The sequence below is a fragment of the Macaca mulatta genome, chromosome 1 (assembly GCF_049350105.2).
Source record: "Macaca mulatta isolate MMU2019108-1 chromosome 1, T2T-MMU8v2.0, whole genome shotgun sequence".
Classification (NCBI taxonomy): domain Eukaryota; kingdom Metazoa; phylum Chordata; class Mammalia; order Primates; family Cercopithecidae; genus Macaca; species Macaca mulatta.
The window spans coordinates 146,079,474-146,094,908 of record NC_133406.1 but is presented as its reverse complement, the minus strand read 5'-3'; the positions used below and the strand labels follow the sequence as shown (position 1 = coordinate 146,094,908).

General features: G+C 36.1%; 1 protein-coding gene across 5 annotated transcripts in view; it reads right to left on the bottom strand.

Annotated features, from left to right (window-relative positions):
- ARHGAP29 (Rho GTPase activating protein 29) overlaps positions 1-15,435 on the bottom strand; it is a 75,861-nt gene that overhangs the window by 35,723 nt on the left and 24,703 nt on the right. For all 5 annotated transcript variants that reach the window (XM_077952829.1, XM_077952822.1, XM_077952827.1 and 2 more), the window contains 3 exons: positions 11,470-11,604; positions 1,079-1,175; positions 369-441 (listed from right to left, as the gene is read on the bottom strand). In XM_077952829.1, coding sequence (XP_077808955.1) covers positions 369-441; positions 1,079-1,175; positions 11,470-11,542 — 243 coding nt within the window. In that variant the 5' untranslated portion in view covers positions 11,543-11,604. The remainder of the gene's footprint in view (positions 1-368; positions 442-1,078; positions 1,176-11,469; positions 11,605-15,435) is intronic.

The following is a 15,435-nucleotide window of genomic DNA, read 5'->3' as shown; positions in this document are numbered from 1 at the left end:
TTTTTTTTTTTTTGGAGACAGAGTCTCACTCTGTCACCTAGGCTGGACTGCAGTGGTGTGATCTCAGCTCACTGCAACCTCTGCCTCCTGGGTTCAAGCAATTCTCCTGCCTCAGCCTCCCGAGTAACTGGGATTACAGGTGCCCTCTACCACGCCTGGCTATTTTTTGTATTATTAGTAAAGACGGGGCTTCACTATGTTGGCCAGGCTGGTCTCAAACTGCTGACCTCAGGTGATCCGCCCACCTCGGCCTCCCAAAGTGCTGGGATTACAGGTATGAGCCACTACCCCCGGCCTAAGATTAGGCAATAGTTGAAATATGAGGTTAAAAACATTAAAGACTTTGCTTTCACACAAACTTAGCTTACCTTAGTTTCTCGAGAAACAGGCAGTCGCAATAATGAATCATTGCCTACATCTCCCATAAGGAAGTTTGTAAGGCTATCCAGGGAGGTTAAAAAAAGAAAGACAAGTCATTACACTTCTTTGTGACATGGTTTACATTCAACATGTTATCTAAAATAATTTTTTAAAAATAAGAACCTTAGAAATAAATCCCTAGGAATCTGTTCACATAAACCACAGTCACTTGCAAATGGATGTTGCTTCTAAATAGCTATAAAAATACCTTCAAATGCCGGGCGCGGTGGCTCACGCCTGTAATCCCAGCACTTTGGGGAGGCCGAGGCGGGCGGATCACAAGGTCAGGAGATCGAGACCACGGTGAAACCCCATCTCTACTAAAAATACAAAAAATTAGCCGGGCGCGGTGGTGGGCGCCTGTAGTCCCAGCTCCTCAGGAGGCTGAGGCAGGAGAATGGCGTGAACCCGAGAGGCGGAGCTTGCAGTGAGCCGAGATCGCGCCACTGCACTCCAGCCTGGGCGAGAGTGAGACTCCGTCTCAAAAAAAAAAAAAAAAAAAATACCTTCAAATATAGTAATAAGGCCATACAGAAGGTCGTTTTTCCAAAGTTGTGATATTTAATACTTCATTTCCCATGTATCTTACTGGATAATGCAACACACTCTCACTAAGACACCTAGGCCCAGCTGCTTTAAATGACAGTCCTCTACTTACATATTTCCAAAGGTAAATGCCAAAGTTTCAATAGAAGAAAACACTTCCTGGAAGACATCGTTTTTGTTTTCTTCATTAACTTCTGTGAAGTTCACAGCTGTAAAGAAAAGTTGGTTACAATAAGGAAAAACATGCTTTAAACTAGATTTATACAGAATCATTTAATCCTTTAAAACTTCATCATTAGTTCAAGAGCATTAGAAGATTCAGAAATTGAAAAGCCTAACATACAAAATGGACATGATGTTCAAATTCTTCATTATGAAATTCATATAAAAGAATCAGCTTGCATAAAAGCAGCATTCCAAACTAACTACTCCATAGATTACATAATTTGACACATCTAAAAACTGACGCCATGTGAAATCAATCAGTGCTGGAGTCACAGAGTCCATGTTATACCACACCTCTCAATTATTAAGAGTGTTCTGTGCTATTTTCTCTTCCTTACTGCTTTCTGGCATTTTAAAATCAGCCAAACACATTGTAGCTCACTGAAGGCAATATGAGGTACATTTTTTAGAATGAATTACCAGTAAAGTCATATATATATATACACACATACATATACTTGATACAACATAAAACCTGTAACAAAGCATATCACATTTAAAAAAAAAAAACCCAGTGATTTGGAAAATTAAAATTCCTATTTACTTACAGCCTTATTTCTTATAACAAGCTCTTGGGCTCTGAGGTCCATGTTGACATACAGCTGCCTTTTGTTTACAATAGCGATATCCTAATATTTTGCATTTTGTTAAAGCAAATTATGAAACACAACCGAAAAAGATTTCTTATTTTAACTTCTGTATGCACTCTTGTTAAAAGCGCAAACACAGTTTACCAAGACAAAGTCTGAAGGTGGAATTGGCAATTTTTTTTTAAAGTAACCGGTGCTACTTTGACTGGGTATAAAGAGTAACTGGTTCCCTATATAGCTCCTCCCTAGTATTCTTGCCAATAAAAGGAAGGAAGAGAAATCTTTTGAAGTAGTAGTCATCCTCTGCTTTAAAACAGAGTCGTTTTTAATCTTGGCTGCACATTAGAATTCCCTGGGGAGTTTTGTTAATAAAAACAAAGTCTGGGTCCCACTAATGAAAGATTCAGATTTCATAGGTATGTGGTGAAGAATACATTTTGTCGCAAGCTCTCTCATGTAATTCTAATACGCAACGAGAGTTGGAAAGCAAGAATTCCTAGGTAGGAGTGAATTAAACTTCAAGCCTATAAATTCCACGAAATTGCAACTAAAATTTTATAAGCATAATAAGCCTCTGTAAATTGGCAGGCGGGAGGCTAAGATCCATAACCTTCATCAGATTCTTCGAAATATCACTGATACAAACAAAAAGAAAAAGTTACCATTGCAAATATGGTTCTTAAATAATGGGCATTTAAAAAATATTCTGACTTCACTCTGACCAAGATAGAGAAACAGATTATACTTCTACCTGAAACAACTAAAACACACTCAGATAAAACATAAGAAATAGGCTAGGTACAGTGGCTCATGCCTATAATCCCAGGGCTTTGGGAGGCCATGGCAGGAGGATCACTTGCAGCCAAGAGTTCAAGACTGACATTAGTTATAATTGCACCACTGCACTCCAGCCTAGCTGACAGACCAAAACTGTTTCTTATTTAAAAAAAAAAAAGATTTCTATACAAAGGGCATTACCAGGGATAAAAAGAGTCACTTACAATTATGAAAGAGTCGATTCATCAAAAGGACATAACAGCCAGGCGCGGTGGCTCATGCCTGTAATCCCAGCACTTTGGGAGGCAGAAGTGGGCAGACTGTCTGAGCTCAAAGTTCAAGACCAGCCTGGGCAACATGGCGAAACCCCATCTCTACTAAAAATACAAAAAATTAGCCAGGCAATGGTGGTGCATGCCTGTAATCCCAGCTACTGGGGAGGCTGAGGCATTAGAATCGCTTGAACCCAGGAGGCAGAGGTTGCAGTGAGCTGAAATCACATCACTGTGCTCCAGCCTGGGCAACAGAGCAAGGCTCTGTCTCCAAAAAACAAAAAAAGGACATAACTCCATATATTTATGTACCTAATAAACAGAGTTTGAAAATACTTTAAAAAACACAACGAAAAACACATAAATTCACAGTTATAACTGGTGATTTCAATAACCCTTCGCAATAACTGACAGAACACGTAGATGGAAAATAAGTAAGCATAGGGATGATTAGAACAACACTATCTACCACCTTGACAAGACATTTATATGACACCCTACCTAACATGTTCTTTTCAAATGCACACTGAAATACCAAGATAGACTATATTACAGGCCATAAAACAAGTCTTGATGAGTTTAAAAGGATTCAAATGAGGCAAAATATTTTTTGTGATAACATGAAATTAAATTAGAAGCCACAGAAGGATCTCCGGAAAATCTCCAAATATTTAGAAACTAAATAACACGCTTTTAAATAACCCAGGTGTCAAAGAAGAAAAAAGGAAATTAAAAAGTATTCTGATCCAGCACTTTGGGAGGCCAAGGCAGGAGGATCACCTGAGGTCAGGAGTTCGAGACCAGCCTGGCCAATATGGCGAAATCCCATCTCTATTAAAAGTACAAAATTAGCTGGGGGTGGTGACGCACTCCTGTAATCAATCCCAGCTACTCAGGAGGCTGAGGCAGGAGACTGCAGTGGGCCGAAATCACACCACTGCACACCAGCCTGGGTGACAGGGCAAGATTCCATCTCAAAAAATTAAAAAAAGGGATTTTGCAGAATAAAAATGAAAAAACAACACATCAAAATTCGTGAAAGGGGGGACCAGGAGATACAGGTAGAATGATAACAATTTCACAGGAGTATGATGCATATGTCAGAATTTTCAAATGGTACCATTGTTTATTATACAATCATACCTCAATAAAGCTGTTTATAAAAATACATTGTAAAGTAGACTTTAAATAGTAATTTATAACATAATACCATCAACAATGTAAATCCTACTTGTATTCCCTAACTTTAACCTGCTAAAAAAATAGTTTATAACACTATCCAAAATTGTATAATTATTCTTACTTTCTTATATTTTTTTTATCACACTAAACATGACGGGGAGATTAAAAAATAATAATTGTAACAACCGTTGAGTAGTGAAAAGAATAATTATTGAATCAATTCAACATTTGAACCATCTTATCTTCATCCCTACTTGAGTGAAGTTATAGCCACCTAATGAAAATTCCTATTCCTAATGCCTTTGTCTGACTTCAAAACAACCCTATATTTCTAATATCTAACATAATTATCTTTTTTGCTCCTGCTCAGTGTTTCAAAGAAAAGTCTTTGGCTCCTTTCCAATAATAAATATTCCTACTCTTTCCTACATTCCCCAAAACCCTATACCAACCTTACTCCTCCCTCACAGCTTCATTATCTCCTATTCAACTGACGTTTTTTCTTATGCTACTAACATACTCAAATCTTTCCTATGTGAAAAAAATGTTCATTTTACCATATTTCTCCTTAAAGTTACCATTCAATCCATTTACCGTTTCTTCACTACTGAACTGCTATAAATAGGCCATGCCATGGCCTATATTGCCTTTCTTCCCAAGTTAACATTACATTCAAGATTTGGCTTTACACCCACTTTAATGGTTATCAGAGACTGGAAAACTTTTTCTATAAAGGACCAGGTAGTAAATATTTTACATTTTTCAGGCCATACAGTCTGTTGCAGCTACTCAATTCTGTTGAAAGGGGCCATAGATGATACATAAATGAATAAGACTAACTGTGTTCCAATAAAGCTTTATTTACAAAAACAGGCAGCTGGCCAGATTTGGCCCACCAGCCTGTTTGCCAGCCCCTGGTAAAGAGGATGGGCTCTGAAGTCAGTCTGCCTAAGTTAAATCCTAACTCTCCCTCTTACAATGTTACATAACTTCACCCCTCTGTAACTCAGTTTCCTAATTTATAAAATGGGGATAATTACATACTTCAAGAACTGTTGTGAAGATTAAATGAACTTAGAACAGAGCCTGTTACATAGAAGATGTTCAAAAATGTTAGCTATTATTATCATATAATAACATAAAACACTGTCAACAATAACCTCCTATCAGTCAAAATTAGAGGTCTTTTTTCTTATAAGTCTTCAAGCTACTAAACCTTTTTGCAAGTTTCAACAACACTACCACTTAATATATATGCAAAACTTGGACAAACTTCTCTCTATGCCTCAGTTTCCATATCTGCAAAATAAGAGGTGATATAAAAGTAATATAAGGCTTTGGAGTTTCAGCCCTGAGTTTAAATCTGGTTTCTACTACTTTATGTGTTAGTCTGGATACATTACCTAACTTCAATTTCCTCATAAGCAAAACAGCATATTATTGAGAGGAATGACTGAGAAAACAAGTGTGAAGCACCCAGAGTACAGTGCTTGGATTCAGTAAACACAAGCTCTCTTCCTCTGTTCAATATCCATCTGTAGACAATCTGTACTTCATAGAGCTTTCTCTACTTAGCCTCTATAGTTCTTTCTTTATATACACTATCCCTACAGAATCTCATCCACTTCCATACCTTTGAGGGAACAAATTCCTAAGCTACCTGTCTAGTTTTAACCTCCGAGCTCAATTTGCATTTCTAATAGGCTGATATATTTCTTCTCCTACTTTCCACCTGCTATTTTCCATACAATCCTTAGCTTATTAGCTTCACTTTCAAAAATGCCTCTAAAATATTTTTTCCTCCTTTCCATCCCCATTTGCCACTGATTTAATTTAAAAGCCCATGTTTTACCTCTAGTCTGAACTATTTAGCAACCTGACTGGTGTCTCTGTCTCCACTCCATCCCCTCTATTAATAGTTCTTCAAAAGCTCATTAAAATGTTGCTTAAGGTTTAAATAATTGCCTCCCTTGAGTTCCCTATTAAATCACAATAAAAAGCCCTAAGACACATTTAGTATCTCTTCAAGAAATCACATGAATAGCTTTCATTCATACAACCTATCAGAGCAGCAACTTTCAAATGTTTTTTTACCACAACCTTGGGAAAAAATACATATTGCATCATGACTGAGTATTCTATACACATATAATAATAATAATCACTTATATAACACCTATAACATTTCTGACACATAAGTTTTATATAATAAGTGTTGCTTCTGATTTTTCTTTTCTATTCTCTTTCATTTTTAAAAAATGCTGGTCACAATCCACTAACTTGATGTCATGAGTCAGAGCCCACAGTTCAAAAACCATCAATTAAAAGATATAATGGAAGAAAAGCATGAAAAGGGGGGGGGGGGAAGAATAAAATACACAGGGAAAAAAACAAAAAAGCTACAAGACCTACCTAATGAAAACTTTAAGTTGCTTCCGAGGAACACAAAAGACAACTTGAAGAAATAAAGTACATATTATATTCTTGGATAGAAATACTAAGTATGTATATTTTCCTTAATTTAATCTATAAATTTTTTAAAAGTAGGTATTTTTTGGAACCAAACAGCCAATTCAAAAATCTTCATGGAAAAAATAAAATTCTAAACAAGTTATCCCTACCATATATTAAAATGTCACAAAAACTACAATAAAAACAGAATGGTCTGGGCATACAACTGAACAAATCAATGAAACAGAATAAGGTCCAGAAACAGATATATGTGAGAATGTAGTATATTTATGATAAAGATGACACCTCAAATTAGTGGCGAAAAGATGAATTACCTGCTAAAACTTACCAGACGCTTAGATACTTTACAATGTTTCTGAAGACTTAACTTCAACAAATGAAACATCAGAAGAAAAAACATTCAAGAATTCTATTATAATCTCAGAGCAGAGAAGTCTTTCCTGATACTTAAAACCCAGAAACCATAAAAAACACTGAAAAATGTTAATGCAAAAATAAAAGAGAAAAATCAAGTAAAAAAAATTTTCAACATTAATCAAAGACTAAAGGCTAATTTTACTTACACAGAGTTTCTATAAATCAATAATAAAAGAAGACCTATCCGCAAAAGAAAAACAGACAAAAGGTCAATTAACATAAAAGGATGTAAACATGGTATTGAAACAAATGAAAAGATATTCAATTGCACTCAAAATGAGGGAAATGCAAATCAAACCTAGACTGATACCACTTTTCACTATCACACTGGATAACAGAGCTTTGTAACCAGGTCTGTTGGCAAAGGTACAGGAAATCAGCCTCTTCAGCACTGCTATCAGAAGGGCAGAACCTATACTGAGGGTATCTGGTAATATCAAAAAATATAAACACACATGCTTGCTGATTCAGCAATTATTCATCTAGGAATTTGCATGACTATTGAAGCATTGTTTGTAATAGAAAAAAAACTGGAAATGATCCAAACATCCATCAGTAGTTAACTGGTTAAATAAATTATAGTACATCAATATAAGGGATTACCATACAGCTTTGAAAAAACAAATAGTAACAAAAGAATGAGGAAACCCTTTCCGTGCAGGTAACCAGGACAATGAACAAGGAGCAGAACGCTACCATCTGTGTAAAAAGGAGGTTAAAAAAGAGAACACATCCGTGTATGTGCTTGTATATGTATATCTCTGAAAAAACACACAAGAGACCAATAAAGGCTGTCGCTTATCTAGGTAAAGGAATGAGTGACTAACGGTCAAAGGCAACAAAAACACTTCATCATTCAATACCCTTTTATACCATTTGCATTCCGTGTGAACTGCCTATTAATAAAATCAAGTTTTCAAAACAGAAGTATAAGGCTTCTACAATCTTGAAGGCATAATTAAGACTTATTTTTCTTTTTTGTTTACCAATTTTTAAATATAGGGTAAAATGCAGAACATAAAAAACCTAAATTAAGGGTTACTTTCATTTATATTAGAAATAAGATTGTCCAAAATAACTGAAAATAATGAAAACAAATAGTACATAATAAATTACTGAGTTCTGAAGATACCTTTATCTCCTTTAAAAACAGGCTGTATCTCTCTTACCATATTGCAAATATTTTGTCAGACTTAATTTCCTGCTTGGAAACAGGAGGACACACAGGAAACGCAAATCACTACTAGAATGAATGGGAAAAAAACTAAAGATTTTTCTTTTAAAAGTTATTAGAAGGTAAACTCCACATTTAAAATAAAAAATATGGGTAAAGATTCCTTTTTCTCACTTATACAGAGGAAGCAGACACACTTCATGCATTCAAACCTGTGGTAATACAAATACGATTCCACATCCCTGATTCTAAAGTTATTCTGTATTTTTTTCTATTGTTTGGTAGATTTGAAAAAATGCATTTCATACTTAAGGTCTTAAAGTTAATCATATACCTAAGTCACTGCTGTTTTTTAAACATACACAGAGTTAAAATTAAACGATGGGGCCAGGCGAGGTGGCTCATGCCTATAATCCCAGCACTTTCGATGGCCAGGGCAGGCGGATCACCTGAGGTCAAGAGTTTGAGACTTGCCTGGCCAACATGGTAAAACCTCATCTCTACTAAAAATACAAAAATGAGCCGGGTGTGATGCACATATCTGTAATCCCAGCTACTCGGGAGGCGGAGGCAGGAGAATTGCTTGAACCCAGGAGGCGGAGGCTGCAGTGAGCTGAGATCATGACACTGCACTCCAGCCTGTGTAACAGAGTGAGACACTGTCTCAAAAAAAAACACTCAATGATGAACCCCGTGTGGGGGCTCATGCCTGTAATCCCAGAATTTTAGAGGCCAAGGTGGGAGGATTGCTTGAGGCCAGGAGTTCAGGATCAGCCTGGGCAACATAGCAAGACCCTGTGCCTGTGAAAAATTTTAGAAATTTAAAAATCAGCTAGGAGAGTGACAGCTCACATCTGTAGTCCCAGCTAACTGAGATGCTGAGGTGAGAGGATTGCTTGCGTTCAGGAGTTTAAGGTTACAGTGAGCTATGAACATGCTACTGCACTACAGCCTGGGCAACAGAGTGAGATGCCATCTCTTAAACAAACAAAAAGACTGAAACCTTAACTAATATAAAGGATCCCCATATTCCAGACAGCTTTCTGTCCCAAAAACTTTTCCTTTCTGAAATAGCTACTACTGTACATTGATAGGTTTTTAAAGCACTTAGACTGGCTGGCACTGAACAGATATTCAAAATGGTTTCTACCTACTCTCTGCCTTTCCAGGTTTTGAAAACTAAATTGCCATTAAATGAAATAATTAATTAAGTTGATTTGACCTCAATTATTCAAGTCGCTGAATATTTTTCAATTGGAGTATCAATGATATTTTTAAATGGCCTCAAAATAAGAGTTGGGGCAGGGAAAGAAGTTTTATTATAAACCATACAAATTTAACACAAAGAAAACACAATTATTTAAAGTGTTCTAGTCTCACGGAGTCCTACTGAAACAGAGGAAGTTTCCCAACAACAAAATAATCTTCCCCTTTTAAATGTCATCCAGCACAGAAGTAAAAGAGTAACAATAATCCCAAGTTTAAAGATAGTAATAGTGGAAAATAATATTCAGAAAATTACTTTTCCTCAAAGACAAAAAGATCTTCAAGGTATCTGAGACAGCACTCTCTTCAAGTTTGTTTCTGGAATGTGGACACCAACTATACACAGGCGCACTCCTTCCCCAGGACATCCTGACCGCACACAATAGCTACTGACAACAATTGAACTAGGTTGCTATTTCCAAGCATGGAAATTTTACTATCTATAGACGCAAATTTCCCTATCTAAGTAAAGTTAAATGGTACTTGTAAACAATCTATTTAGAAACAAATTTGGTTACTAAGCACATTTTTGAAAGTCAGGACAGAAGAAGCTATTCATATTTCCCATTTAAAATCATCTACATTTTTTTCAGTGTTTGAAATACAGAAAAAAGGAAACCACACAAACATGATAAATCTATGTCAAAAAGTGCTGGGTGGGGTGGTTTCCTTAAGTATGTGAACTATATTTTGTAGACAAGGTTTTTTTTTTTTTTCCTGCTTCATCCGTTGACGCATGCCCTTTAGCCTCTCCGAATATGATCCTGTTCACCAATCTCATCGTGTTCTTCTCACCCAGAGTTCTTGTATCGCAGCCCCATTCCCACTCAGCCCAGTCCAGTTAATGCCTACTTGACCTTTGACTCAGGACAGGCAATCCCTTTCCCCAAAAGGAGAGTTTCCTTTCCTCATTCAGCCTAGAGTGAGTTCCTCACTCTGTGCTCCCATGGTGCCTAGGCATACCTCTATCACAGAATTGGTCACAGGATTGCTGTTACCTTGTCTGTCTCTGACTGCTACATCACTGCTACCTAAAGGTCACATTTTTTAGTTTTATTACTTTGAATCCATTTACCTTATCGGTGGCATTTAACACTGATAATAACTTCTTAAAACCCTGCACTTTTAAAATTCCATGTCACCTCCTTGTAGGTCCAACTCCCTACCTGTTAGGTGTTTCTCCAATTCCTCTATATCTTCTCTCTCTCCCTGGGATCTCACATCAGTCCTCTACTTACTCTGCATACTCATTTGATGTCATCCTTTTCCACTACCTATACATCAACAATTCCCAAGTCCACATCTTCAACACCGAACTTCTCCATAACCACTAACATTCAAACTGTGTCGTTCTGTCAAACTGACATTCATTCCCTCTTATATAACAAATCGCATTTGACCACTACCACACCCAGCTTAAGCCCTCAGCTTCAACCCTCATCTAGCCCATTATTCCTAACAATCTCCTAATTAATTTCCCTGCCTCCTGTCTCATTTCTTCTCAAATACTCACTTCGTTCTCAATCTTTCTTTTATATACCGCAACCCAGAATAATTTTCACAATTTTGAGTGGCAAGTCATTTCATCAGAGGATAATGGTCCAACTCTTCATGCTAAGTTTTAGCATCTATATGCTATAGATACACACACACCCATACATATATATGATAAACTTATTTTATAATTTTAATTTCATTTTCACATTTTAAAATAAGGTCCCAATTAAGCCTTCTTTTTCTGCATTTGATTCCCTCTTTTAAGTAGTCACTAGAGATTACCACTCTCCAACACCAATTGTCCTCACATAACAAAGACTTCTTGTACACTAATCACCTCGAAAGAGCATGCACTCATTCATAAAAAACTCAAATTTTAAACATCAATTGTTCGGTTTCAGTTAGTCTTTTTAAAGTATTTGCTGCTAAATAAAGTTAGTTTTTAAAAAGAAGAAAGCTTTAGGTGTGACTTAGTGGGAATATTTCAGTATCAAAGTATATATTAACTCCTTATTGACATACATCATACAAATGCAATGAGAGGAATTGGCTATATATTCATTATAAACTAAAATATATCACTTGGCTCCGTTTTGCCCACAGCAACCCACTTTGACTATATCTTCCTTACCTTTCACTTTTGCAGTGAGCATTTCTGCAGCATTTTGAAGATCAACAGAATTGAGGTTCTGATGTTTATTCATTATAGACTTTAAAACACGGAGCAGTTCCTCTAGACGTATATGAATAACTTCTTTAAAACAGTCTTTAAAAAGAAAAAAAAATAATTTATTTCCAGAGCAAAGTTCCACAAATCTAAACTACAAAACATCACCTGAAGCACATTTCAAGTAGAAGCCTTGGTTACACAATTTTTGCCTACTATACGTTCATTTCTATCTTCACTGTTGCAATTACATACAATTTAAAAAGCCTTCAGAAAATCCTTAAGTCATTTTAATTCATTAAGGATTTCAAAGGCTCTCACAGTTATGGTCAATTTAAGTACTACATTTTTCAGTTTTCTCAGTTTTAATATGTGCTCCAGACTTCCCTTGAGACAACTTTATAACGTAAGTTTTCCTTGTCTTATACTTTTACTATCATATATTTATTTAACATATCCAGTAACTCAGGCATATAAAGATCATCATCTAACCTACACATTTTTAAAATTATGATATAATTTACCTATGATAAAATGTACAGACCTTTAATGAGTTTTTGTGCTTTTTAGAAAAACTGAATTAGTTGCCAATGATGAAAAATTGAGGGATCATTACACAAATTCTAGATTTTGCCTACTCCTGAAAAATCAAAATCTTTTACACTCAGGGCCACATTCCTCCTCGGCCACAGTAGCTGGAACAGAGCAGTGCTGCTCACTTAGATAGATGAGTTTCTTCTCAGTGCCCATTCATTTTCTCCCAGCCTACTCCACTCATTTACATCATTCTAGGTCAGAGAGATGCAGTTTTATTACCCCTTAAATAAGATGACTATATAATTTATCATTCAAACCAAAATACTTTTGCTAGTGGAAAGGGGGATGCTACTCACAGTCATGCTAGCACAACAATCACATTCTACGATCTTCATCCCAAGTAAATCAGAAAGTATAATCACCCTACCTTTAACCCCTAAAGTAATCCTCAAAAGTCTGACAAGACAACTACTTTAAGTACGGTACTCTTATATAATTTTCCTTTCTGTAAACTTACACGGCATTGGTTTTTAATAAGAGTTAATATCTATTAAGCACTTACTATGTGCTAGGCACTATTAAAAACAAAAGGATATTATTTCATTCAATGTAATACTGAATACTGTGATGGGTCATACTCATTATGACCCATGTATGTATATACACATATTTCTGTATCAAGTCATCTGTATTATTTATATAAGTATATATTTTTATACATATTTATATCTTTTATACACATTTCTGTATGACTACATATAGAAATATTTATGTGTATATATTTAAACATATATACACATATGTACATATATACATACAAATGTATGTGCACATATGTATGCATGTATAAATATATTCATGAAAATGTACACATAAAATATGTATGTCTATATAAATATCTATATGTAAAAAATATATATATATATATATTTCTTTGTTAGTTGAGAGGGCCTAAAAGAAATGACAGTAGCAACAAGCACACCTAGCACCCAGATCTTGGTTTCTAATACTATTCTCCAATGAAAGCAACCAGGTCTCCTTAGAGAAATAGCTGATTCTAGGACCGGGGTAGAAATGTTCAAGATAAGTAACAAGCATCTTGTAATGCCAGAAAGGAAGAAAGAACTTAAAAAAAAAAAAAACTAAAACAAACAACAAAAAACACCCTACAGTGAGGAGGGCATGTCAAAGGTGCACAGGAACCAACTGAAAGTTTCCAATAGCCAAAGCTGGAACTATGTGAGCAACAAATAAAGTAATATTGGATTATAACCTAAAGTACATAACAAATGTTCATGAGTCCATACTGACATAAATGATTGAATACATTAGTAAACAGGGGAAAAGAAACAAATCTCTAGTGTAAAAGAACTGTAAAAAATGTGTGCAAATACTTTGCTCTCAAGAAGGTGAAACATATGACCTATGTGGACTAACTTCTTCCAAAGAGTGTAGTATGGAAAAGAGGACAAAAAGAGTAACTTGACAGTGGAGAAACTTGACAAACACTATGAAGACAGGTGACCAAGGTCAACATCAACAGTGACAAATCATGTTCAAGGTAAATATCCCTGATATAAAGTGATGAAAACAACACTTTACATCTGTAATCTTCCTCCCAATATCCCATAACCCTGGTCTAATGAGGAGAAAAATGTCAGGCAAATTCTAATCAAGGGCCATCCTACAGAACACCTAATCAGTATTCCTTAAAATAAAAATGAGGAAAGTTTGAGAAGCTTACAGCCAAGGAAGACCTAAGGAGAAACAATTAAATGTAATATGATAGGATCCTGGAAGATAATAAAGAGTATTAGAGGAAATCTATGGAAATCTGAATATAGACACTAGTTAATAATAATGCATCATTATTACTGGTTATCAAACACTGGCTCTATAACTCTAAGAGATGTAAGATGTTAATACAGTGTATGGACTATATGGGAACTTTGTATTATTATCTCAATTTTTCTGTAATCTAAAACTGTTCTAAAAAATAAAATCTATTTTTAAAATGAAATACAAGTAGGTAAAATATTTTAGGAATTTTATGTGTTGTTGAAATTTTCCCCATAAACATAATTTTAAAGCTTGATATACAATTTTTGTAATTCAGGCCGGGCGCGGTGGCTCACGCCTGTAATCCCAGCACTTTGGGAGGCCGAGGTGGGCGGATCACAAGGTCAGGAGATCGAGACCACGGTGAAACCCCGTCTCTACTAAAAATACAAAAAATTAGCCGGGCGCAGTTGTGGGCGCCTGTAGTCCCAGCTACTCGGGAGGCTGAGGCAGGAGAATGGCGTGAACCCGGGAGGCGGAGCTTGCAGTGAGCCGAGATCGCGCCACTGCACTCCAGCCTGGGCAACAGAGCGAGACTCCGTCTCAAAAAAAAAACAAAAAACAAAAAACAAAAAACAAAAAACAATTTTTGTAATTCTTAGGGAAAATGTGAATATGCAGTTTAAACAACTGTCTTAATTTAATAAGTATCACTATTATCTCTTTTTTATAACTGGTAATGTTAGTTTGGTAGGTTTACTTAGTTGAGGCAATACAGTATAGTGGTTGAAAAGCATAGTCTCTGAAACCAGACTGCCTGACTGAATTCTAACTCCATGGCTGAGAAACCTTGGGTGAGTTACTTAGCCCCTCTGTGCCTCAGTTTCCTCACCTATAAAAAGAAGGTAAGGTAGCTAGTTCACAGGGTTATTGGGTTAAATGAATTAAAACACACAAAGCACTTAGAACAGTGGCTGGAACACAGTAGGCCCTTCATAAATGTTTGCAACTATTTTTAGTTGGTGGAAAAGTAAGTAACCGCGGATTTGGTCACTAAAAAAAATTATATATATGTATACATAGCCAAAACCTCAATTACTTTTGCACCAACGTAATATTTTATGCAGCAGTAGAAATAGGTTAATGATATAGGTTAGCTCTGAAATGAAATCTAGTAGATATGAAATAAAGGAAACTTCTGGGAAAATAATATAATTTGAATAGGTGTAAAAAAATCATAAAACCTTCCTTTTTTTTTTTTTTGTCTTTTTTTTTTTTTTTTAGTTGAAGTCTCGCTCTGTTGCCTGGGCTAGAGTGCCACGACGCAATCTTGGCTCAATGCAACCTCCGCCTCCCAGGTTCAAGCAATTATTCTGCCTCAGCCTCCCAAGTAGCTGGGATTACTGGTGCCTGCCACCACACCCGCCTGATTTTTTTTGTATTTAGTAGAGACAAGGTTTCACTATGTTGGTCGGGCTGGTCTCGAACTCCTGACCTCAGGTGATCCACCGGCCTTGGCCTCCCAAAGTGCTGGGATTACAGGCATGAGCCACTGCGCCCAGCCTATGGAACCTTCCTGATACGCTCTTTTTTCCCCAGTTTTGTACAGCCAAA